This window comes from Calidris pugnax, unplaced genomic scaffold, assembly GCF_001431845.1.
Source record: "Calidris pugnax isolate Ruff unplaced genomic scaffold, ASM143184v1 scaffold147, whole genome shotgun sequence".
NCBI lineage: Eukaryota > Metazoa > Chordata > Aves > Charadriiformes > Scolopacidae > Calidris > Calidris pugnax.
Genome location: NW_015092359.1, coordinates 4334288 through 4358494, shown reverse-complemented (window position 1 = coordinate 4358494; position 24207 = coordinate 4334288). Strand labels below are relative to the sequence as shown.

Here is a 24207-nt window from a genome sequence, read left to right as displayed (position 1 = left end):
AGCCAGGCAGAGAGGCAGCCCCACTGCAGAGCGGCAGAACCTGGCTGTGAGGAAGGGCAGCCCCACCAGGACACAGCCCACGCTCCTCCCTCCCGTTACTCAGTACCTGGGAGACTACACCCAGGTACCACATCCCAGGCTGGACCTCCAGGAAGATAGATGTTGGTCCTCTGGGCTGACTCCAGCAGTTGAGGATGTGACAGTTGTCAGAAGGTTGGAGCACTGGAGCAGGGTTTATTCACCCTCAGAAAGGGGAGACCCTGGCTGTGAGGAAGGGCAGCCCCACCAGGACACAGCCCACGCTCCTCCCTCCCGTTACTCAGTACCTGGGAGACTACACCCAGGTACCACATCCCAGGCTGGACCTCCAGGAAGATAGATGTTGGTCCTCTGGGCTGACTCCAGCAGTTGAGGATGTGACAGTTGTCAGAAGGTTGGAGCACTGGAGCAGGGTTTATTCACCCTCAGAAAGGGGAGACCTAAGAGCACCCCTTCCCACCCACCCCCCTAGACCTACGACAAGGCTACTGAGAAGACAGAGCCAGGCACTTCACTGAGAACAAGACAGTGATTATGGACTAAACCCAGCCAGGTTTCCCGGAGGAGGGAAAAAAAACAAAGAAAAGAATAGTTTTCATCTTGAGAACCTGAAGCAGTGGAGGAGAGACCAAGAGAAGTGGCAATGTTTGTCCTTGGACATTGCCAGACCCAACTGAAGAAGCCCTGGGCAACCTGGTCTGAAGTCAGTGCTAGCCCTGCTCAGAGCAGGCACTGCAACCAGAGCCCTCCCACCTGAGGTCCTTTCCCACCTCAGTTGGTGTCTGAGAAGACCTGCAGGAGAGGCAGCGACACAGAGCAGGGCTCCTGCTCCCGTCGCTAGAGGAAGAGACGAGCAGGTGCAAGGACAGAGACAGCTGTCAACACCACGTGCATCTACACGACAGACTTGTCACCACCCAGACGTGGTGTAAACTGCAAGTGAAGAGGACATTTCAGCTACAAGAAGCGCTATTTCCTTCAGTTCAGCCTCTGCTCGGCTGCCCAACAGCATCGCTGTGCGGTGAGAGGCAGATAGGGGGAAGAGGGATGGCCACCTTCCAGGCCTGGCCAGGGCAGAGCGAGGCCCCATGCCAGACAACAGCATGTCTGTCCAGCAGTCACCAGTCCTTCTGTGAGGGCAGACGGCGCTTGTCTTTGATGGCGTTTCTCTTCCTCTTCTTGCTGAGGAAGCTCTCCAGCTTTCCACTCCTCTTGAGCTCCGCATACTTCTCAGCGAGCTCCAGTTTCCGCTTCTCGGCTGTAGGGAAGAGGGGAGGCAAGGTTTTTAAAACTGAAGCCCAAATCATCTCTACAGACCAGCCCCTTCTCACCCCTCCCTCCCTCCCTGGCTCATCCCTCGAGTGCCAGCACTAGGACAATCCTTCCACAGCTCTGGGGAATATTATGGACAACTCGGTTCCAGCGCTTGGAGTCCTGTCAGCAGGACCCCCCTGTAGGCCATCCCGCAGCACGTTCACACCGAGTACTTACATTTCTTTAGGAAGAAGGGTTTCTTTCCCTGCTTGGCCAATTCCCTCTGTTGTCTCTTCAAAAACAGCTCCCTCTCCCTCCTTTGCTGCTGTTTTTTCTGCTCCTGTTCTTGCTGTGTCTGTACAGAAAGGATGGCCTGTGTGTCAGCAAGCCTCCAGGCAGGCATCAGTTCACACATCCCTCTCTCCTAGCGCGTTGCCTCACAGGAGGGGAGATGTCGCACCGAACTCACCATGCGGTTCAGGAGCTGCTGGAGTTTCTCCTTCTGCTCCTCATTCCTGCATTTTTTCAGCTGCTTCTGAACCATCTGAAGAAGAGAGCAGAAAGCTGCATGACCGCCTGCCTGCTGCCTTCACTGCCAAAGGCCTTCGGGGGAGTTGCCCCTGCCAAGCAAGGTTCTCAGGGCCAAGGACGGGCACGCGGCATCACCTCCTTCTCCTGCTTCTTGATGCTGTCCAGGAAGCTGTAGGTCTTCATAAATATTTCAGGATTATACTCTCCAGACAGGTCATCAAATCGAGGGTCTCTCTGGACCTGAAGGCAGCGAAGGCGAAGGTATGAGCTGTGGCCAGGATTACCCCATTAATAGCCTGCTTACTCTCATGGATCACACCTTGCATATTTTTTTTTATTTTTTATTTTTTACTAGCTGTATTACCTATCCACCACGGAGGAAGAGACGAGCAGGTGCAAGGACAGAGACAGCTGTCAACACCACGTGCATCTGCACGACAGACTTGTCACCACCCAGACGTGGTGTAAACTGCAAGTGAAGAGGACATTTCAGCTACAAGAAGCGCTATTTCCTTCAGTTCAGCCTCTGCTCGGCTGCCCAACAGCATCGCTGTGCGGTGAGAGGCAGATAGGGGGAAGAGGGATGGCCACCTTCCAGGCCTGGCCAGGGCAGAGCGAGGCCCCGTGCCAGACAACAGCATGTCTGTCCAGCAGTCACCAGTCCTTCTGTGAGGGCAGACGGCGCTTGTCTTTGATGGCGTTTCTCTTCCTCTTCTTGCTGAGGAAGCTCTCCAGCTTTCCACTCCTCTTGAGCTCCGCATACTTCTCAGCGAGCTCCAGTTTCCGCTTCTCGGCTGTAGGGAAGAGGGGAGGCAAGGTTTTTAAAACTGAAGCCCAAATCATCTCTACAGACCAGCCCCTTCTCACCCCTCCCTCCCTCCCTGGCTCATCCCTCGAGTGCCAGCACTAGGACAATCCTTCCACAGCTCTGGGGAATATTATGGACAACTCGGTTCCAGCGCTTGGAGTCCTGTCAGCAGGACCCCCCTGTAGGCCATCCCGCAGCACGTTCACACCGAGTACTTACATTTCTTTAGGAAGAAGGGTTTCTTTCCCTGCTTGGCCAATTCCCTCTGTTGTCTCTTCAAAAACAGCTCCCTCTCCCTCCTTTGCTGCTGTTTTTTCTGCGCCTGTTCTTGCTGTGTCTGTACAGAAAGGATGGCCTGTGTGTCAGCAAGCCTCCAGGCAGGCATCAGTTCACACATCCCTCTCTCCTAGCGCGTTGCCTCACAGGAGGGGAGATGTCGCACCGAACTCACCATGCGGTTCAGGAGCTGCTGGAGTTTCTCCTTCTGCTCCTCATTCCTGCATTTTTTCAGCTGCTTCTGAACCATCTGAAGAAGAGAGCAGAAAGCTGCATGACCGCCTGCCTGCTGCCTTCACTGCCAAAGGCCTTCGGGGGAGTTGCCCCTGCCAAGCAAGGTTCTCAGGGCCAAGGACGGGCACGCGGCATCACCTCCTTCTCCTGCTTCTTGATGCTGTCCAGGAAGCTGTAGGTCTTCATAAATATTTCAGGATTATACTCTCCAGACAGGTCATCAAATCGAGGGTCTCTCTGGACCTGAAGGCAGCGAAGGCGAAGGTATGAGCTGTGGCCAGGATTACCCCATTAATAGCCTGCTTACTCTCATGGATCACACCTTGCATATTTTTTTTTATTTTTTATTTTTTACTAGCTGTATTACCTATCCACCACGGAAGACATCTGCAGCTGGCAAAGACTGAGGCCACTAATCAAGGTGGCAGTCCCACACCTGCGTCCTGCCCATCTGCAAGCCTACCACCCAGGAGCAGCAGATGCAAGGGAGAGCAGCGTGAGCCCTGCTTCCAAACACCTCCAACTCCCAGGCCAAGAGCCAGATGAACGGCTGTGGTCACCGTGTTGGATTTGGGAATTCAAACCTATCTAGATTTTCAGGTTACCTGGGTCAGGTCATACAAAAAGGGAGACACAAAAGAAAAAAAATCTCTAACTGTGGAAATTACCATATTGAGATGATCCAGCAACGTAAAGTCAAAAGTTATATTCAGGTTAGAAACTAGATGGACACCAGACAGTGGCCCAAGCCCTATCCTCTGGGAAGAGCCTGTGTCACCTTCAGCAGCCCCGTTCCCATGTCCGTGCCCAAATAGCATTGCTAAGGGAAGTCAGGTCCTGAACTGGGGAAGGGGAGCACCCACCTGCTTTCTAACGGAGACGACTTGTCTCAGAAAAGGTACGGGCTTCTTGGCAGACATCTCCAACGGCCTGAAAAAAGAGAAAACGAGGTACTTAAGAGGAGCAGAGGGCAGAAGGAGGCCCAGGTTAACGTGTCAGGAGGTTAGCCAGACCCTCAGGAGAACACTACTCCACAGTGCTGAATCGGCAGACTCTCCCACTCAATCTGATGTCAGTGTGTATCATGGTGCGAAGAGGCGACTTGGTCAAGAGCCAGACAAGGCTACTACAGGCAAATGATCCACAAAACTTGATACAGCCCCACCGTATCAAGTGGAAACCCACCTCAGTAGATGAGCCATACTCAGTTATTCTTCTCCCTTCTCCATGTTTTCATTCATCACGCAACAACCCCCTTCTATTTCTGGCCCACCAACTCTTGGCTAATACTTACACCGAAAGGCAAGACCAAAGTCAGGAATCTCTGCACCGAGCTGGTAGTTACAGAGACAGGACACCACAACACAAGTAAAGAAGAGGTCAGCCCCCCAGGAATAAGGGCTGTACAGCTTATGGTACCTACCCCAAAAAGGTCCTGATTCACTGTGAAGTCTCGTGAGGACCACAGTAACAACCAATGGGGTGAACAAGTTCTCCTTTGCAACACAGGCAAGGAGCTTGATGCTTTAGGTGGAAGAAAGGGATAGAATAAGGTGGGAGAATGGGGCTTTTACTCTCCCCATTTTACTTAGATGCGGTGTCCTGCGATGTGTAAGTACATAAGGTAAGTTATTCGAAACACAAAAAGAGCTGTGAACCACCCACTGGGAGTGCCCCACCGTGCAAAGATCACACCCACGTTCAGCAACACACTAACACCTGGGCTGGCACATAAACAATCCCACAGGCATAAGTAAATTCTCCAAATCCCACTCAGGGCAGCGTTCAGTGTGTTTTCGTGTCCCCTGATGTGGCTTCACTCCCGGACGATGCTCTCGAGTGGTATCACTGATGCCAGCTCAGTTCTGGGGGATTTCCCTGAAGTCTTTCTTTTAAGAAGCTCAATTCCATAACAAAAGCGTGAGCGAAACAGCATGTGGGATTTACAGCGATGCATCACTTAAAGGATTAGGGGAATTAAAAAACAGAATTATGCAAACTGTGTGGCAGAAATAGAGACACTACGTGAAGATGTTGCACTACACAAAATCCCCCGGACTCGTGGGTAAAAGGTAAAGCAGAAACATTATTCTAGTCAACTGTTTACAGCAGAAAAACATGTATTCAGGGGAGATTCAGAAATAGGTTAGGGATGCCAGGGTAACAGAGGAAACCTGTCCAAATCACTTAGATACAACTCTGTGGACTGAAAAAGCAGCTAACTCCTGCCAATAAAGGGTAATGGTGTAATAGCTGTTACCAGTGGGGGCCTGTAAAAAGATCTCATAGCTTTTGTTGCGTTGAACACATTTTATAGTCACCACATCAATAGCACAGAGTATGCAAATAGGAGGTGTAAAGACCACCGAGGACAGGAAAAAAAAATCTGTAAGCACCATAGAAGGGGGCAAAAAGGAAAATCAACACAGACAAGCCACAGATGAGACAACCACAGAGTATGCAAATAGGAGGTGTAAAGACTACTGAGGACAGGAAAAAAAATAAATCTGTAAGCACCATAGAAGGGGGCTAAAAGGAAAATCAACACAGACAAACCACAGATGAGACAATAGCAGAAGGATTAATAAAATTCCAGAACAACTGCGGTCACCGCAACCCCAGCCAGTGGGAGCCAGGCAGAAGGTGATGATAAGCTGGAAGGGGTTCAGAAAACTGCAGGGGAACTATTGCAGGGCCCAGGGGACACAAGTAAAGCACTATCCTACAGCTTAAAAGAGTAGTATGCCGTGGGTTAGAAGTGCCTTAACACAGAGGGTGTAAAGGAATTGAGTGCCCATTTAACTATGGAGTAACAGAGGGCTGCTGGGGAGTGGAACAGGATAGGCCATTAAGAGCTTTAAAGCAGCAACAGACCATTCCCAAATGAAACACTCTAGCGAAAGGCATTATTGTGTAGTGCATTAAAGGAGATCTACAGCAGCTCCAAGGCAAGAGCAACACTGCCAGGAGCTCCCGGCACAGCTTCTGGAGCACAGAAAGCTCACATGCACATTTTTCTGATCACAAAAAGAATCTCCTTTACCCTTTTTTGTCTTGTTGCTGCTTCGCCGTGGCTTTGGGAGGTTTTGCAGTTTTCTTCCCACTGGTCGCCTGCTTGACCCGTCTCGTTCTCATATCACTCTGCATCCGCAGTAGCTCCTCAAAAGACATGTCAGATTGATCTGGAAGAGATCACAGGACACACTTGAACCAAAGAGATTCTCGAGGCACTTCCCACCCTCAAATTCCCCCAAAAGGGAAGTCTCAGAGACTGAGACAAAGACACAAGCACGGTGGTGCCAGCCCTATACAACTGGATGACAGAAAGAAGCCGCTGCATCTCTCAGCCTTTGATTTCTCCCTCATTAATCACTGCAGTCTTGAGCACTACAATAGTCGCCCTCTCTCTTTGCTTTCCCCTCAACCTGTCTTTGCTTTTCTCCCCACTCAGCAGCACGCACAAGAACAAGTTCAAAGTTTTTATCTGGCACAAAGAGCAGCACGAGCTCTGCGCGGGGCTACGCTTTGGCCCCACTGCAAATTCTGAGAGGTCATATCTCCGTCTCTTTCACTTTAACAGACTGTTCTTGTTCCATCACCTTTAAATCATCACATCCCTCACACCACGAGACCAGCCAGAAGGTCCAGGAAAACCATGTGGACTGTTCAATCTGTCTGTTAAGATTCAGAGACAGTCTCCCCCCACTGCACATCCATCACAGCTCAGCTCAGTCTGGAACAAAGCAATAGCCACAGCAGAACCTCCTCAGCACCCCAGAACGCCTGCAAACTACCCAAATCCAGACATTCAACCTTCACCATCTCACTATAGCTATGAGAATAGCTATAGGAATAGCCTATAGCCTGAGTCACTGGGGGAAGAACAGAACTCCACAACAGCAAAAAGCAGTTTCATATTCCAGCCCTGCCGTGAGCTCCCCACCACCTTGTGTTTCAGCAAATACTCCTTTTCTCCTCTGACTGCCCACTAGAAGACCAACACAAACAACAAAAGAAATAAGCAAAAATCAATTCTATCCAATGTGCTGATGAACGCACAAGATATTCTCTGGAATTTTCTGTTGTTACGTTTCTTTAGTATTTCCCAGTGACAGTAATCTTTAACTCTTCTGATAACCACAACTTAAAAACATCATCCACAAGGCTTTCTGGATTTACACCTCTGGGTGTTCAGGACTAGCAATCAGAAAACATTTCTTAAGGCAGCACTTGGACACGCTCATTCCATTCTCTGGATAATGGCAGGGGCAAGAAGGACCAGAAGGGTTTGTCTTGGCTCCCTTCTGAAGGGAAGTCTTGGCAAGCACCACCTTGGGTGGCAATGGCCTGCTCAGCACCCCTGAGCAGCCACAGGCACACGGTCTCTCTGAGGCTTTGCAATATCATGCTTTTAGCACAAAACACTCAGCTGTGGCCCAGCAAAACCAATCACATCCTGCCCACGGTGGGTTGACCCTGGCTAGACACCAAAAGCTACTCTATCACTCCCCTCCTCAGCCAGACAGAGGGAGAGAAAATATAAGGGAAGGCTCACGGGGGCTCCCTTCTGAAGGGAAGTCTTGGCAAGCACCACCTTGGGTGGCAATGGCCTGCTCAGCACCCCTGAGCAGCCACAGGCACACGGTCTCTCTGAGGCTTTGCAATATCATGCTTTTAGCACAAAACACTCAGCTGTGGCCCAGCAAAACCAATCACATCCTGCCCACGGTGGGTTGACCCTGGCTAGACACCAAAAGCTACTCTATCACTCCCCTCCTCAGCCAGACAGAGGGAGAGAAAATATAAGGGAAGGCTCACGGGGTGAGATAAGGACAGGGAGAGATCACTCACCAATTACTGTCATGGGCAAAAGAGGCCTGTCTTGGGGAAAATTCATTTAAGTTTTTAGCAATCAAATCACAGTGGGGTAATGAGAAATAAAACAGGCTGAGAGAGCTGGGGTTGTTCAGCCTGGAGAAGAGAAGGCTCCGGGGAGACCTTGGAGCAGCCTTCCAAGATCTGAAGGGAGCTACAGGAGAGCTGGGGAGGGACTCTTTGTCAGGGAGTGCAGTGACAGGACAAGGGGGAACGGTTTTAAATTAGAAGAGGGGAGATTTAGATTAGATACCAGAAAGAAATTCTTTGCTGTGGGGGTGGTGAACCCCTGGAACAGGTTGCCCAGGGACGTTGTGGATCCCCCATCCCTGGAGGGGTTCAAGGCCAGGCTGGATGGGGCTTGGAGCAACCTGGTCTGGTGGGAGGTGTCCCTGCCCAGGGCAGGGGGGCTGGAACTCAATGACCTTTAAGGTCCCTTCCACTCTCTAACCATTCTATGATTCTAAAACCCAAATCTTAAAGATACCTTCACCTCTGCCCCACCTTCTTCCTAGACTCAACTTGACTCCTGATTTTTCTACCTCCCCCCCACTTCTAAAACCCAAATCTTAAAGATACCTTCATGTCTGCCCCACCTTCTTCCTAGGCTCAACTTGACTCCTGATTTCTCTACCTCCCCCCACCCAGCCCCCTGAGCAGTGCAGGGAAGGGGAGTTGTGGTCAGTTCATCACAGGTTGTCCAAGCGTGGGCTCCCTCCCACGGTCTAACCATTCTATGATTCTAAAACCCAAATCTTAAAGATACCTTCATGTCTGCCCCACCTTCTTCCTAGGCTCAACTTGACTCCTGATTTCTCTACCTCCCCCCACCCAGCCCCCTGAGCAGTGCAGGGAAGGGGAGTTGTGGTCAGTTCATCACAGGTTGTCTCTTCCCCTGCTCCAAGCATGGGCTCCCTCCCACGACAGACAGCCCTTCATGAACTCCTCCAACGTGGGTCTCCTTCCCACAGGCTACAGTTCTTCGAGAACTGCCCCAGCCTGTGTCCCTTCCGTGGGGTGCAGTCCTTCAGGAACAGACTGCTCCAGTGTGGGTCCCCCCACAGGGTCATGGGTCCCACCAGCAAAACTGCTCCACCATGAGCTCCTCTCTCTACAGGGGCCACAGGTCCTGCCAGGAGCCTGATCCAGGGGCACAGTTTGCCTCAGCATGAAGGGGCCACAGGTCCTGCCAGGAGCCTGGTCCAGGGGCACAGTTTGCCTCAGCATGGCCTTCAGGAGAATTTTCTGCTCTACTGCCTGGAGCACCTCCTCCTCCCCCGGCTTCTTCACCGACTTTGGTGTCTGCAGAGTTGGTTTTCCTCACATGTTCTCGTTCCACTCTTCTGGCTGCTGTTCTGCAGCAGTTCCCTCCCACTCTTCTTAAAAACATTATCACGGAGGTGCTGCCACCATTACTGATAGAGCCCCTGGTCAAGACTGAGATGATGAGACTCAGGGCAAGCTCCTGGCATTTTCTCACAGAAGCAAGCCCTGTAGACCCCCTGCTCCCAAAACCTCACCAGGCAAACTCAATACGCTGCCCCACAACACACCATTTCTGGATGCTCTGTCCAAAGCTGCTGCCAAATTTGGGAAGCAATGTGAGGTCAGTCACATTGCCTCACTCAGAGCATGGACTCATCATCTCAGTCACTCTCATCTTGGCAATAACCGAGACTTTCTGCTTCAGAATCCAGTCACATCACCCAGAAAAACATAACAAGCGTATATTCAAGCGCTGCCTCAAGAAAATATTTTCTTTTTGCTTGTTCTGAACACCTAAGAACACTGCTCTGTCGACACTCGTTAGTTCTGTGAGGAGGATTAAGGGACACATACAATTTGCCACACAAGGGAAAAAGGAAAACATGAACACAGTACTATTTCGTTACACTGCTTCCCCAAAACACCCTTCCCATTTATCTTACTGCAGTTTGACATCCTCTCTTGGGTGGGCTCCCGCAGACACCCTTACCCTATGCTAATTATACAAGTTACTGGGCTAAAGAGCAATTAATCACTACACAGGGCAATATTTCAGTGTCACTGAAGGCTCATAGCACCACTGGGCAGGCAAACAAAAGACTCTGAGCAAGGCCAGGAAGCATTAGAGGAAAGGAAGAACGATGTGGAAGCCACTCTAATATTTCACCAAGACACATGAGACACCATCATTTGCATTACAATCCTTCATTTAGCTGCAATTTCAAAACAATACCTTTAAAATAGCAAAGGCTTACTAGATGTCCTTGGAAATGAGATAAAGACACCATATTAAAAAAAGATGCAGGATTAAGTAAAGGAGCAGGAAAGAGATTTGGTACAAATAAGACAAAGAGAAGGCATGCAGAGCCTCCACTGACAAAATATTTCAATACTGGTACAGGATAGCAGATCAGACTTGACTACCCAAGACCTAATGGGGAAAGTGCTTTCCACACAGTAGCATCAGGCCATGAAATACATCTGACTACTTCTTTTCAGGAGACTGAATTAGCCACACACATGGATTAAAAACATCTCTCATCAGCACAAGAAAAAAAAAAAAAAAAAGAGTCTGTTTTGGGGCAGAAATGAACGATCCCAGCAGGTGTTCACTTCTGAGCAGTGGGTCTGGCAACTGTGCATGTGAAAAGGCTGCTGGTTTCCTGCTCGAAAGCGCTGGTCCTACCCACAGCCTCTGCATGAGGGGAGTTCGGGACCCTTAAAATCTGTGCTGATGGGTTCTCCACCAAAATACCTATCAGAAGACAGGAGTAGTGTACTTTCCTTGTTTCTAACGTTCTTTCTTGACACTTAAATTTTTTTCACCAACTCCAGAATACAAATTACCATTTCTGTGCCGTCTCTACAGCCCATTTCACGATCCCTCCTGCCATTTTTCTCCCCTTCCTCCCTTATTTTATAGATTGTTTCCCTTTCTTCCTACCTCTTGCCTCATCTACCGTCAGTTCCCGGGCAGCACCCTCTGGGAAAAGCCGGCGATCCCCAACCCGGGGGGGGGGGGAGGGGGTCCTTACCCTTACCTCTCCCCCCAGTCCTCACCGCCGGGGGACTATCGCTGCTGTCGCTACTGTCGCTGGAGCTCTCAGCCTCCTGCGCCGCCTCCAGCCTCCGGAGGGGCTGCTCCAAGGCCGCGCTCCGGTGCAGCGCCGGCCGCACCACCACGGCCGCCTCCTCCTCTTTTTCCTCCTCTTTTTCCTCCTCCTCCTCCACGGCAGCTGTTCTCCATCCCGCCGCCTGGGCCCGACGCGGCCGCATATCTATCTGCCTATCTATCTGTCGGTCTGTCCGCCCTCCTCACGCTCCCGGGCCCGGAGACCTCTCCTGAGGGAAAGCAACGCGACCGGAAGGGGCGGGGCGGGGCGGCGCACGCGCAGACAGAACGGAAGCCGATAGGCTGACAAGGGAAGAAAGCCAACGTTTTATTGGTGCGGGTAGTAGGCGCAGGGCGCATGCGCGGCTAGAAGCCCCGCCCCTTCCGCCGCGTTGCCTAGGAGACAGGCCAAGGAGGCGTCGTGCGGGAAGATGGCGGCCTCCTGCCCGGGCCAGGCCGGAGCGGCGGCAGCGGGGGGCGGCGAGAGGCTGTCGGCCAGGGCGCGGAGCTGGGCGGCCAGCAGGCTGAGCTCTAGTCCGGCCGCCGGCGGGGCCGCGGCGGGAGGTGCGGGCGGCAGTGGCGGGGCGGTGGTGCAGAGTGCGAGGTGGTGGTGGTTGTTGTGGTGGTGTCGGGCACGTAGGTAGGCCGCCTCCTCCTCCCTGCAGGGGATACGGAGGGAGTGAGGGGCACGGCCCCCAGGGAACAGCCCCGTGCTGTCCTTCTCCTTGTTGGAGCCCTCACCTGAGGCAGCGGCTGGTGCAGGTGATGGAGTGGTCCCTGCAGTCCCGCTGCGCCAACACACCGAGCCAGGCCCAGGTCCGGTCCCTGCGCAGCAGGCGCAGCACTGCTGTCTCTGCTGCGGCCCCAGCCCCAAATGCTGCGGGCAAGGGGTCGCGTTAGCCTGCGGCAGGGCACAGCTGCCTCAGTTGCCAGGGCAGGGTGGCACACTGCCTGTGGAACCCACAGGCTGCCCTGCTGGGGTTTTAGTCATTGTGCTGCTGTGGCCCCAGTGAGACAGAAGCCCCAGGTGGTGGAGTCAGGTCCGTAACAGTCCTGCCTCTCAAAAAGCTAGGGCTCAAGCGGTCTTATCCCTCCTCTCTGCGCTGTGGCAAAGCAGGGTGACCCTGTTCCCAAGCTTGGAAGCTACTTGAGACCCTATTATAGAGGTATGGGCTGTGCAACCAGTTCTCTGCTTCATCCTTTTTGGAGCAGGGAGCCACAACAGGCAGGACTAAATTCACTTTGTTTACATTGTCCTGGACAGCCAGGTTTCAGGTTTAGCCAGAGAAGGACACCCAGGCCTGACACTCACCCACGGCCCTGTGCTGGGCGGCCGCTAGGTCAGCATCCTCGGGGTGCAGGAGGTTGTACCATGACTGACCGATCAGTTCCTCCCTGCGGTAGCCGAGGTGGTAGGTGACACTGGAGAAGACAAGGGGAGCGGGGGACTGAGTGCTTTGCAGGGTATGCACCTTGTCAGCAAGGAGCAGCTGTTGCACAATAGAAGGGGGAACAAAACAACAAGGGTACAGAAATGGGTTCCCCCAGGGAGGGAAGAGGCTTGGGAAGTGCCCGGGAGAGTCTTGTGGCTCATGCAGGGTCCAGCCTGCATCCCAAACGCGGGCTTGGTGGAGGGAGAGGATCTGTGCTGTCTGAGGGGGCTGTGATGCCAGCAGACGCCCCTCACCTCTCCGTGACGTCGGTAAACGTCATGTCTAGCATGTGGGTGCTCTGGAAGAGGTGGTCCTGGGAACCAGCATCACCGTCCGCAGGCAACCGTGCGACGGGGGTGCAGAGGGCCAGGAAGGCTGTGGCGGAGGGGGAGGCCGGCCAGCGCAGGGCCGTGAAGCGCCCACGCACTGCCACGGCCCGATTCCCCCCGTGCTGCAGCCTCAAGGCCTTGGACGTCCGCATCTCGCCCACAAACGTGACTTCTGCAGGGAAACAGAGCGGCCAGAGCGGGTCAGGGGCTCCCCAGCTCCACTGGCCCTGGCGCTCTGGCCACAAAGAGCCAAGAGCAGGGCAGCGGCGTCTGTGAGACGCCAGCCGTGGCCTCCCTTACCCCTGCCGGGCTCCTCCTGGGCAAGGAGGAGCTTCTTGCGCACCTCCTCGTGCGCTCGCCCATCTAGGATGTCGAAGACCGTGTCCCCCTGGGCCAGCAGCTCCACCTGGTAAAGAGAAGGCTGCTGTCATGCGCTGTTCCTGCTCTGGTGGACCTTCCGATGGCACCCTGAGCCTGCTGGAGCCACAGGCTGGCATCTGCCGGGGCAGCTCGGCTCGGATGTAAGGTACTATTTCGTTACACTGCTTCCCCAAAACACCCTTCCCATTTATCTTACTGCAGTTTGACATCCTCTCTTGGGTGGGCTCCCGCAGACACCCTTACCCTATGCTAATTATACAAGTTACTGGGCTAAAGAGCAATTAATCACTACACAGGGCAATATTTCAGTGTCACTGAAGGCTCATAGCACCACTGGGCAGGCAAACAAAAGACTCTGAGCAAGGCCAGGAAGCATTAGAGGAAAGGAAGAACGATGTGGAAGCCACTCTAATATTTCACCAAGACACATGAGACACCATCATTTGCATTACAATCCTTCATTTAGCTGCAATTTCAAAACAATACCTTTAAAATAGCAAAGGCTTACTAGATGTCCTTGGAAATGAGATAAAGACACCATATTAAAAAAAGATGCAGGATTAAGTAAAGGAGCAGGAAAGAGATTTGGTACAAATAAGACAAAGAGAAGGCATGCAGAGCCTCCACTGACAAAATATTTCAATACTGGTACAGGATAGCAGATCAGACTTGACTACCCAAGACCTAATGGGGAAAGTGCTTTCCACACAGTAGCATCAGGCCATGAAATACATCTGACTACTTCTTTTCAGGAGACTGAATTAGCCACACACATGGATTAAAAACATCTCTCATCAGCACAAGAAAAAAAAAAAAAAAAAGAGTCTGTTTTGGGGCAGAAATGAACGATCCCAGCAGGTGTTCACTTCTGAGCAGTGGGTCTGGCAACTGTGCATGTGAAAAGGCTGCTGGTTTCCTGCTCGAAAGCGCTGGTCCTACCCACAGCCTCTGCATGAGGGAAGTTCGGGACCCTTAAAATCTGTGCTGATGGGTTCTCCACCAAAATACCTATCAGAAGACAGGAGTAGTGTACTTTCCTTGTTTCTAACGTTCTTTCTTGACACTTAAATTTTTTTCACCAACTCCAGAATACAAATTACCATTTCTGTGCCGTCTCTACAGCCCATTTCACGATCCCTCCTGCCATTTTTCTCCCCTTCCTCCCTTATTTTATAGATTGTTTCCCTTTCTTCCTACCTCTTGCCTCATCTACCGTCAGTTCCCGGGCAGCACCCTCTGGGAAAAGCCGGCGATCCCCAACCCGGGGGGGGGGTGTAGGGGGTCCTTACCCTTACCTCTCCCCCCAGTCCTCACCGCCGGGGGACTATCGCTGCTGTCGCTACTGTCGCTGGAGCTCTCAGCCTCCTGCGCCGCCTCCAGCCTCCGGAGGGGCTGCTCCAAGGCCGCGCTCCGGTGCAGCGCCGGCCGCACCACCACGGCCGCCTCCTCCTCTTTTTCCTCCTCTTTTTCCTCCTCCTCCTCCACGGCAGCTGTTCTCCATCCCGCCGCCTGGGCCCGACGCGGCCGCATATCTATCTGCCTATCTATCTGTCGGTCTGTCCGCCCTCCTCACGCTCCCGGGCCCGGAGACCTCTCCTGAGGGAAAGCAACGCGACCGGAAGGGGCGGGGCGGGGCGGCGCACGCGCAGACAGAACGGAAGCCGATAGGCTGACAAGGGAAGAAAGCCAACGTTTTATTGGTGCGGGTAGTAGGCGCAGGGCGCATGCGCGGCTAGAAGCCCCGCCCCTTCCGCCGCGTTGCCTAGGAGACAGGCCAAGGAGGCGTCGTGCGGGAAGATGGCGGCCTCCTGCCCGGGCCAGGCCGGAGCGGCGGCAGCGGGGGGCGGCGAGAGGCTGTCGGCCAGGGCGCGGAGCTGGGCGGCCAGCAGGCTGAGCTCTAGTCCGGCCGCCGGCGGGGCCGCGGCGGGAGGTGCGGGCGGCAGTGGCGGGGCGGTGGTGCAGAGTGCGAGGTGGTGGTGGTTGTTGTGGTGGTGTCGGGCACGTAGGTAGGCCGCCTCCTCCTCCCTGCAGGGGATACGGAGGGAGTGAGGGGCACGGCCCCCAGGGAACAGCCCCGTGCTGTCCTTCTCCTTGTTGGAGCCCTCACCTGAGGCAGCGGCTGGTGCAGGTGATGGAGTGGTCCCTGCAGTCCCGCTGCGCCAACACACCGAGCCAGGCCCAGGTCCGGTCCCTGCGCAGCAGGCGCAGCACTGCTGTCTCTGCTGCGGCCCCAGCCCCAAATGCTGCGGGCAAGGGGTCGCGTTAGCCTGCGGCAGGGCACAGCTGCCTCAGTTGCCAGGGCAGGGTGGCACACTGCCTGTGGAACCCACAGGCTGCCCTGCTGGGGTTTTAGTCATTGTGCTGCTGTGGCCCCAGTGAGACAGAAGCCCCAGGTGGTGGAGTCAGGTCCGTAACAGTCCTGCCTCTCAAAAAGCTAGGGCTCAAGCGGTCTTATCCCTCCTCTCTGCGCTGTGGCAAAGCAGGGTGACCCTGTTCCCAAGCTTGGAAGCTACTTGAGACCCTATTATAGAGGTATGGGCTGTGCAACCAGTTCTCTGCTTCATCCTTTTTGGAGCAGGGAGCCACAACAGGCAGGACTAAATTCACTTTGTTTACATTGTCCTGGACAGCCAGGTTTCAGGTTTAGCCAGAGAAGGACACCCAGGCCTGACACTCACCCACGGCCCTGTGTTGGGCGGCCGCTAGGTCAGCATCCTCGGGGTGCAGGAGGTTGTACCATGACTGACCGATCAGTTCCTCCCTGCGGTAGCCGAGGTGGTAGGTGACACTGGAGAAGACAAGGGGAGCGGGGGACTGAGTGCTTTGCAGGGTATGCACCTTGTCAGCAAGGAGCAGCTGTTGCACAATAGAAGGGGGAACAAAACAACAAGGGTACAGAAATGGGTTCCCCCAGGGAGGGAAGAGGCTTGGGAAGTGCCCGGGAGAGTCTTGTGGCTCATGCAGGGTCCAGCCTGCATCCCAAACGCGGGCTTGGTGGAGGGAGAGGATCTGTGCTGTCTGAGGGGGCTGTGATGCCAGCAGACGCCCCTCACCTCTCCGTGACGTCGGTAAACGTCATGTCTAGCATGTGGGTGCTCTGGAAGAGGTGGTCCTGGGAACCAGCGTCACCGTCCGCAGGCAACCGTGCGACGGGGGTGCAGAGGGCCAGGAAGGCTGTGGCGGAGGGGGAGGCCGGCCAGCGCAGGGCTGTGAAGCGCCCACGCACTGCCACGGCCTGATTCCCCCCGTGCTGCAGCCTCAAGGCCTTGGACGTCCGCATCTCGCCCACAAACGTGACTTCTGCAGGGAAACAGAGCGGCCAGAGCGGGTCAGGGGCTCCCCAGCTCCACTGGCCCTGGCGCTCTGGCCACAAAGAGCCAAGAGCAGGGCAGCGGCGTCTGTGAGACGCCAGCCGTGGCCTCCCTTACCCCTGCCGGGCTCCTCCTGGGCAAGGAGGAGCTTCTTGCGCACCTCCTCGTGCGCTCGCCCATCTAGGATGTCGAAGACCGTGTCCCCCTGGGCCAGCAGCTCCACCTGGTAAAGAGAAGGCTGCTGTCATGCGCTGTTCCTGCTCTGGTGGACCTTCCGATGGCACCCTGAGCCTGCTGGAGCCACAGGCTGGCATCTGCCGGGGCAGCTCGGCTCGGATGTAAGCTCGGAATCACGGAATTGTCAGAGTTGGAAGGGACCTTCTAGAGATCATCCAGCCCAACTCCCCTGCCAAAGCAGGGCTGCCCAGAGCACATCACTCAGAAGGGCATCCAGGTGGGGCTTGAAGATCTCCAGAGAAGGGGACTCCACACCCTCCCTGGGCAGCCTCTGCCAGGGCTCTGCCACCCTCACCAGGAGAAGGACAGTGACCACAAACGCCATGGGTGGACAGGCCTTACCATGGAGAGGCCCAGGACCTGAGCCACGTTCTCCGAGATGTAGACCAGCTTGCCGTTGGCCGAGAGCACAAGCAGAAACCCTGGCAGCAGGGAGAGCAGCTCTGCGCCAAGGCCGGGTCCCACTGGAGGAGCTGAGTCTGCAGGGAGGAGCACAGGGTGAAGTGCTGTCTCCGTGGGGCAGGAACGGTGCCCCCAGGCACAGCTGAGCTAGCGGGGGGGGGATGGCAGTGCCACATGGGTACCTGGAGGGAAGAGCTGAGCCCCCCGCAGCCGGAGGCACACCAGGGCCATGGTGTGGAGGTAGGAGAGCCGCTCCTTCTCCCGGGCGGAGATGGGCAGCAAGGAACGCAGCGCCTGCAGCTCCACGTTGATCTGGTCCCGACGAGCCTTGGAGGCACTCTTGGTTGACCTGCAAAGCCAGCCGTCTGGGTGAGTGGGGGGGAACGTGTCCAGGATGGGGAGAGGGACAGCATTTCCCACCGGGAGAATTGCGAGCTCAGGCACAGGGAGTGGAGATGCTCCCCTGGAAGAGGGTCACAGAATCACATGGGGTTGGAAGGGACCCCTGGAGATCATCTACTCCAACCCCCTGCCAAAGCAGGTCCACCCAGAGCAGGGTGCACAGGAACGTGTTCAGGTGGGGTTTGAATGTCTCCAGAGGAGGAGACTCCACCACCTCCCTGGGCAGCCTCTGCCAGGGCTCTGGCACTCTTAAAGGAAAGAAATTCCTCTTCATCTCTAGGTGGAACTTCTTCTATTGAAGTTTGTGCCCATTTCCTCTTGTCCTGTCCCTGGGCACCGCTGAAAAAAGACCAGCCCCATCCTCCTGACACCCTCCCTTTAAGTATTCATAAACATTGACCAGATTCCCTCTCAGCCTTCTCTTCTCCAGACTAAAAAGACCCAAGTCCTTCAGCCTCTCCTCCTAAGAAAGATGCTCCAGGCCCCTCATCATCTTTGTAGCCCTCTGCTGCACCCTCTCCAGTAGTTCCCTGTCCTTCTGGAACTGGGGAGCCCAGAACTGGTCCCAGTTCTTCAGATGGGGCCTCCCCAGGGCAGAGCAGAGGGGCAGGATGACCTCCCTCCACCTGCTGGTCCCACTCTTCCTGATGCCCCCCAGGATGCCGTTGGCCTTCTTGGCCACAAGGGCACATTGTTGGCTCATGGGCATCCTATTGTCCACCAGGACTCCAAGGTCTTTCTCCTCAGAGCTGCTCTCTAGTGCCCACCTGGAGAGCAACCCATGGGTGGCTGTTTCAGTGCAGTGGGCACCACGAGAGGTGCTCGTGGCTACCCAGGGGGACGCAGCGCCAGCCTGGCCCATGCCTCTCCCACTGGGGTAGCCAGGTTGGACAGTGACCCGTGCTTTGAGGTGCAGCCTGCGCGACGCGACCTCCCCCACCAAACCCCGCAAGGCTGGAAACCTCACCCAGTGCCAGGCCGTGAGCCCCAGCCCGTTCCATCTGCCTTTATTCTTCAACCACCTGAAATCCCTCCGCCCTCCCAAGCTCCCTCACCTCCTCCCCACACCCCGCCTGGGCCCGACGCGGCCGCATATCTATCTATCGGTCTGTCTGTCTATCTATCGGACTGTCGGTCTGTCCGCCCTCCTCACGCTCCCGGGCCCGGAGACCTCTCCTGAGGGAAAGCAACGCGACCGGAAGGGGCGGGGCGGGGCGGCGCACGCGCAGACAGAACGGAAGCCGATAGGCTGACAAGGGAAGAAAGCCAACGTTTTATTGGTGCGGGTAGTAGGCGCAGGGCGCATGCGCGGCTAGAAGCCCCGCCCCTTCCGCCGCGTTGCCTAGGAGACAGGCCAAGGAGGCGTCGTGCGGGAAGATGGCGGCCTCCTGCCCGGGCCAGGCCGGAGCGGCGGCAGCGGGGGGCGGCGAGAGGCTGTCGGCCAGGGCGCGGAGCTGGGCGGCCAGCAGGCTGAGCTCTAGTCCGGCCGCCGGCGGGGCCGCGGCGGGAGGTGCGGGCGGCAGTGGCGGGGCGGTGGTGCAGAGTGCGAGGTGGTGGTGGTTGTTGTGGTGGTGTCGGGCACGTAGGTAGGCCGCCTCCTCCTCCCTGCAGGGGATACGGAGGGAGTGAGGGGCACGGCCCCCAGGGAACAGCCCCGTGCTGTCCTTCTCCTTGTTGGAGCCCTCACCTGAGGCAGCGGCTGGTGCAGGTGATGGAGTGGTCCCTGCAGTCCCGCTGCGCCAACACACCGAGCCAGGCCCAGGTCCGGTCCCTGCGCAGCAGGCGCAGCACTGCTGTCTCTGCTGCGGCCCCAGCCCCAAATGCTGCGGGCAAGGGGTCGCGTTAGCCTGCGGCAGGGCACAGCTGCCTCAGTTGCCAGGGCAGGGTGGCACACTGCCTGTGGAACCCACAGGCTGCCCTGCTGGGGTTTTAGTCATTGTGCTGCTGTGGCCCCAGTGAGACAGAAGCCCCAGGTGGTGGAGTCAGGTCCGTAACAGTCCTGCCTCTCAAAAAGCTAGGGCTCAAGCGGTCTTATCCCTCCTCTCTGCGCTGTGGCAAAGCAGGGTGACCCTGTTCCCAAGCTTGGAAGCTACTTGAGACCCTATTATAGAGGTATGGGCTGTGCAACCAGTTCTCTGCTTCATCCTTTTTGGAGCAGGGAGCCACAACAGGCAGGACTAAATTCACTTTGTTTACATTGTCCTGGACAGCCAGGTTTCAGGTTTAGCCAGAGAAGGACACCCAGGCCTGACACTCACCCACGGCCCTGTGTTGGGCGGCCGCTAGGTCAGCATCCTCGGGGTGCAGGAGGTTGTACCATGACTGACCGATCAGTTCCTCCCTGCGGTAGCCGAGGTGGTAGGTGACACTGGAGAAGACAAGGGGAGCGGGGGACTGAGTGCTTTGCAGGGTATGCACCTTGTCAGCAAGGAGCAGCTGTTGCACAATAGAAGGGGGAACAAAACAACAAGGGTACAGAAATGGGTTCCCCCAGGGAGGGAAGAGGCTTGGGAAGTGCCCGGGAGAGTCTTGTGGCTCATGCAGGGTCCAGCCTGCATCCCAAACGCGGGCTTGGTGGAGGGAGAGGATCTGTGCTGTCTGAGGGGGCTGTGATGCCAGCAGACGCCCCTCACCTCTCCGTGACGTCGGTAAACGTCATGTCTAGCATGTGGGTGCTCTGGAAGAGGTGGTCCTGGGAACCAGCGTCACCGTCCGCAGGCAACCGTGCGACGGGGGTGCAGAGGGCCAGGAAGGCTGTGGCGGAGGGGGAGGCCGGCCAGCGCAGGGCTGTGAAGCGCCCACGCACTGCCACGGCCTGATTCCCCCCGTGCTGCAGCCTCAAGGCCTTGGACGTCCGCATCTCGCCCACAAACGTGACTTCTGCAGGGAAACAGAGCGGCCAGAGCGGGTCAGGGGCTCCCCAGCTCCACTGGCCCTGGCGCTCTGGCCACAAAGAGCCAAGAGCAGGGCAGCGGCGTCTGTGAGACGCCAGCCGTGGCCTCCCTTACCCCTGCCGGGCTCCTCCTGGGCAAGGAGGAGCTTCTTGCGCACCTCCTCGTGCGCTCGCCCATCTAGGATGTCGAAGACCGTGTCCCCCTGGGCCAGCAGCTCCACCTGGTAAAGAGAAGGCTGCTGTCATGCGCTGTTCCTGCTCTGGTGGACCTTCCGATGGCACCCTGAGCCTGCTGGAGCCACAGGCTGGCATCTGCCGGGGCAGCTCGGCTCGGATGTAAGCTCGGAATCACGGAATTGTCAGAGTTGGAAGGGACCTTCTAGAGATCATCCAGCCCAACTCCCCTGCCAAAGCAGGGCTGCCCAGAGCACATCACTCAGAAGGGCATCCAGGTGGGGCTTGAAGATCTCCAGAGAAGGGGACTCCACACCCTCCCTGGGCAGCCTCTGCCAGGGCTCTGCCACCCTCACCAGGAGAAGGACAGTGACCACAAACGCCATGGGTGGACAGGCCTTACCATGGAGAGGCCCAGGACCTGAGCCACGTTCTCCGAGATGTAGACCAGCTTGCCGTTGGCTGAGAGCACAAGCAGAAACCCCGGCAGCAGGGAGAGCAGCTCTGCGCCAAGGCCGGGTCCCGCTGGAGGAGCTGAGTCTGCAGGGAGGAGCACAGGGTGAAGTGCTGTCTCCGTGGGGCAGGAACGGTGCCCCCAGGCACAGCTGAGCTAGCGGGGGGGGGATGGCAGTGCCACATGGGTACCTGGAGGGAAGAGCTGAGCCCCCCGCAGCCGGAGGCACACCAGGGCCATGGTGTGGAGGTAGGAGAGCCGCTCCTTCTCCCGGGCGGAGATGGGCAGCAAGGAACGCAGCGCCTGCAGCTCCACGTTGATCTGGTCCCGACGAGCCTTGGAGGCACTCTTGGTTGACCTGCAAAGCCAGCCGTCTGGGTGACACTCCCGGGCCCGGAGACCTCTCCTGAGGGAAAGCAACGCGACCGGAAGGGGCGGGGCGGGGCGGCGCACGCGCAGACAGAACGGAAGCCGATAGGCTGACAAGGGAAGAAAGCCAACGTTTTATTGGTGCGGATAGTAGGCGCAGGGCGCATGCGCGGCTAGAAGCCCCGCCCCTTCCGCCGCGTTGCCTAGGAGACAGGCCAAGGAGGCGTCGTGCGGGAAGATGGCGGCCTCCTGCCCGGGCCAGGCCGGAGCGGCGGCAGCGGGGGGCGGCGAGAGGCTGTCGGCCAGGGCGCGGAGCTGGGCGGCCAGCAGGCTGAGCTCTAGTCCACCTGAAATCCCTCCGCCCTCCCAAGCTCCCTCACCTCCTCCCCACACCCCAGCTGGCAGCTTCGCAAGGGGCTGTTGGGCACCACGCAAGCTCTTGGCCTCGCTGGGGGCTCCCCACAGCCTGGTAAGGCAGGAGGCAGCTCACCTGAAGGGCTTGGAAGCACTGGGTGCCTGGTTGTCCCTCCTGGGCAGGCAGCTCGTCTCCGCCTGCAGTGGCCGGTGGCAGTGGCTGCAGAAGATGGTCATGGTGCCGGCAGCGGGATGCCTGGAGCTGGTGGTTGCCTCCTTCGCCTTCTGGCCGAGTCTGAACCTGCTGACCCCGCTGCTCCCGGCCTCCTTTTGTACCCTGACGGGGTGCAGGAGGCCAAGCCGCCCATGGAGAGAGAGTTACCTCTCGTGACGCAATTCCAAACAGCTCAGGGCTATTTTTAGCAGCCCGCCTTCTAAAAATAGCCCCTCGGAGCCGGCTGCAATCTGAGAGGGGAAGCAATAAAAGGAAGCCGGGGGCTTTAAAACAAACCTGGCCGCTCAGGAGGGGGTGACGATGATGAAGGTAGCAGGGATCCCCCCGTGGGGCACACATCCGCCCGGCGGCTGGCTCTCCAGCGTCACCGGTGACAGAGCTGGGTGCTAGGAGAGGGAGCTGGTATTTCAAGAATATGGAGACATCCAGAGCAAGGTGGGGAGCAGTGGCCTAGCCCCGGATCTGCAGCAAGATCCTGGCAGAGGGAGGTCAGGCCCACAGCACCCCTGAACCTGAGGGGGGACCGGTCACAGTGGGGTCTCTGCAGGCCTCTCCCTGCTGAGCCCTTTCTTTTCTTCCCAGAGAAACCTTCTCTCCACCGAGAGTTTGTTTTAGAGGCAGCTGGCATGGGGCGAGGAGCATTTCCAAAACCTGTCCCCCTGTCACAGAACCATGGAATTGTTGGACCTTCTAGGGATCCTCCAGTCCAACTCCCCTGCCAAAGCAGGGCTGCCCAGAGCACATCACTCAGGATGGCATCCAGGCGGGGCTTGAAGATCTCCAGAGAAGGGGACTCCACACCCTCCCTGGGCAGCCTCTGCCAGGGCTCTGCCACCCTCACCCCAAAGAAGTTCTTCCTCAGATTGGAGTGGAACTTCCCATGGTCCAGCTTGTGCCCGTTGCCCCTCGTCCTGTCACTGGGAACCACTGAAAAGAGTCCGGCTCCATCCTCCTTCAACCCACCCTTTAGATCCTTGTCAGCATTAATAAGGTCTCCCCTCAGCCTTCTCTTCTCCAGGCTAAAGAGCCCCAGCTCTCTCAGCCTTTCCTCATCAGGGAGATGCTCCAATCCCTCCATCATCTCTGTTGCCCTACGCTGGACTCTCTCCAGCAGTTCCCTGTCTCTCTTGAACTGGGGAGCCCAGAACTGGACGCAGGATTCCAGTTGTGGCCTCCCCAGTGCAGAGCAGAGGGGGAGAATGACCTCCCTGAGCTTGTGATTCTCAAGGAGAGTGTGATTCTCAAAAGCTTGTGATTCTCATTCTCTTGTGATGCTCAGGGACCTCCCTGAGCTTGTGATTCTCCCCAGAGCTCCAGTGACAGCCATTCCTGGACAGATCCAGGAGCACCTTGGGATCCCCAGTGCTCAGCACCACGCTGCCCCACGCAGTGAGCCCGGGTGCCCTGCGGGTGTTTCTCAGTGCCCAGCACCCTGCCAGGAGAGTAACCGTGGTGTTTGAGCGCTGGGGAAGGGGGTGCCACGGCAAAAAACTCCCACTATTTCATGGAACAGCTTGAGAGAGAGTCCACCAACTGAGGCAGCTGGTTGAGCAGGGGAGATGGAGCTGCTGGACAACACATGGGAGATGCCCACCCAGCCCTTGCAGGTGCCAAGGACCACAAAGTGGGTGCTCTCTCTACTCCCCAGCCACCTCTCGTAGGCTGAGGAGCCCAGGCGCCTCCGCAAGGCTGTGCTGCTGGAGGAGCAGTGCTTGACCCTGGGCTACGTGCCAGCCCCCAGGGCAGGGGAGATGGCCTGGGCCCTCTGCCACCCGTTCCTGGCATGCAGCTGCCACCGTCTCTTGGCTGCCCTGTGACTCTGGCATCCCAGGGGACACCCTGAGCGCTCCTCCCTGAGCTTTTCCTGCCTTAGCTCTGCTGCAGTTACCACTGGAGCTCCTCTTTGCAGCAGACGGCCCACCTCCGTGGGTGACAGCCCTCCCTGCCACCCAGGAAGGCTGCCCCAGGCATCCCTCCACCCTCCCTCCCCGGGGCAGGGGGCTGTGGGGCACACGTACCACGCTCTTGGCCCTGCACCCACCCTCCCGAGGCAGCGCAGCCCACGAGACACGCAGAGTCTTCCTCCCTGCCCTCCGACAGGGCAGCACAGCCCCAGGCA

General features: G+C 56.7%; 5 protein-coding genes across 6 annotated transcripts; all 5 read right to left on the bottom strand.

Moving 5' to 3' along the window:
- Window positions 1-265: 265 nt before the first annotated feature.
- LOC106900353 (ribosomal RNA processing protein 36 homolog) lies at window positions 266-2106 on the bottom strand (the record flags this gene model as incomplete). Its single annotated transcript, XM_014962379.1, has 4 exons — window positions 266-1297; window positions 1531-1648; window positions 1763-1837; window positions 1960-2106. Coding segments are annotated over 4 exons (480 nt in total), but the record flags the coding sequence as incomplete, so codon positions are not given.
- Window positions 2107-2206: 100 nt separating this feature from the next.
- On the bottom strand, window positions 2207-11379 carry LOC106900332 (ribosomal RNA processing protein 36 homolog). Of its 2 annotated transcripts, none has more exons than XM_014962354.1 (7): window positions 11038-11379; window positions 6186-6324; window positions 4006-4072; window positions 3281-3385; window positions 3084-3158; window positions 2852-2969; window positions 2207-2618 (listed from the first exon to the last, which is right to left on the bottom strand). In XM_014962354.1, exons 1-7 carry the CDS (start codon window positions 11276-11278, stop codon window positions 2479-2481), a joined length of 885 nt encoding a protein of 294 aa, XP_014817840.1. In that variant the 5' UTR covers window positions 11279-11379; the 3' UTR covers window positions 2207-2478. The 2 variants fall into 2 exon arrangements, with proteins under 2 accessions (XP_014817840.1, XP_014817841.1); XM_014962355.1 differs by having other exon boundaries at window positions 11044-11379.
- Window positions 11348-14787, bottom strand: LOC106900352 (neuronal PAS domain-containing protein 4-like). Its single transcript, XM_014962378.1, has 6 exons — window positions 14572-14787; window positions 13177-13297; window positions 12802-13048; window positions 12427-12536; window positions 11856-11991; window positions 11348-11773 (listed from the first exon to the last, which is right to left on the bottom strand). Exons 1-6 carry the CDS (start codon window positions 14785-14787, stop codon window positions 11443-11445), a joined length of 1161 nt encoding a protein of 386 aa, XP_014817864.1. The 3' UTR covers window positions 11348-11442.
- Window positions 14788-14856: 69 nt separating this feature from the next.
- Window positions 14857-18471, bottom strand: LOC106900351 (neuronal PAS domain-containing protein 4-like). Its single transcript, XM_014962377.1, has 8 exons — window positions 18377-18471; window positions 17390-17556; window positions 17148-17284; window positions 16686-16791; window positions 16311-16557; window positions 15936-16045; window positions 15365-15500; window positions 14857-15282 (listed from the first exon to the last, which is right to left on the bottom strand). Exons 1-8 carry the CDS (start codon window positions 18469-18471, stop codon window positions 14952-14954), a joined length of 1329 nt encoding a protein of 442 aa, XP_014817863.1. The 3' UTR covers window positions 14857-14951.
- A 317-nt stretch (window positions 18472-18788) lies between these two features.
- On the bottom strand, window positions 18789-22887 carry LOC106900377 (neuronal PAS domain-containing protein 4-like). Its single transcript, XM_014962411.1, has 9 exons — window positions 22365-22887; window positions 21990-22190; window positions 21322-21488; window positions 21080-21216; window positions 20618-20723; window positions 20243-20489; window positions 19868-19977; window positions 19297-19432; window positions 18789-19214 (listed from the first exon to the last, which is right to left on the bottom strand). The coding sequence occupies exons 2-9, from the start codon at window positions 22088-22090 to the stop codon at window positions 18884-18886; spliced, it is 1335 nt and encodes a 444-aa protein (XP_014817897.1). The 5' UTR covers window positions 22091-22190; window positions 22365-22887; the 3' UTR covers window positions 18789-18883.
- Between the last annotated feature and the right edge of the window lie 1320 nt (window positions 22888-24207).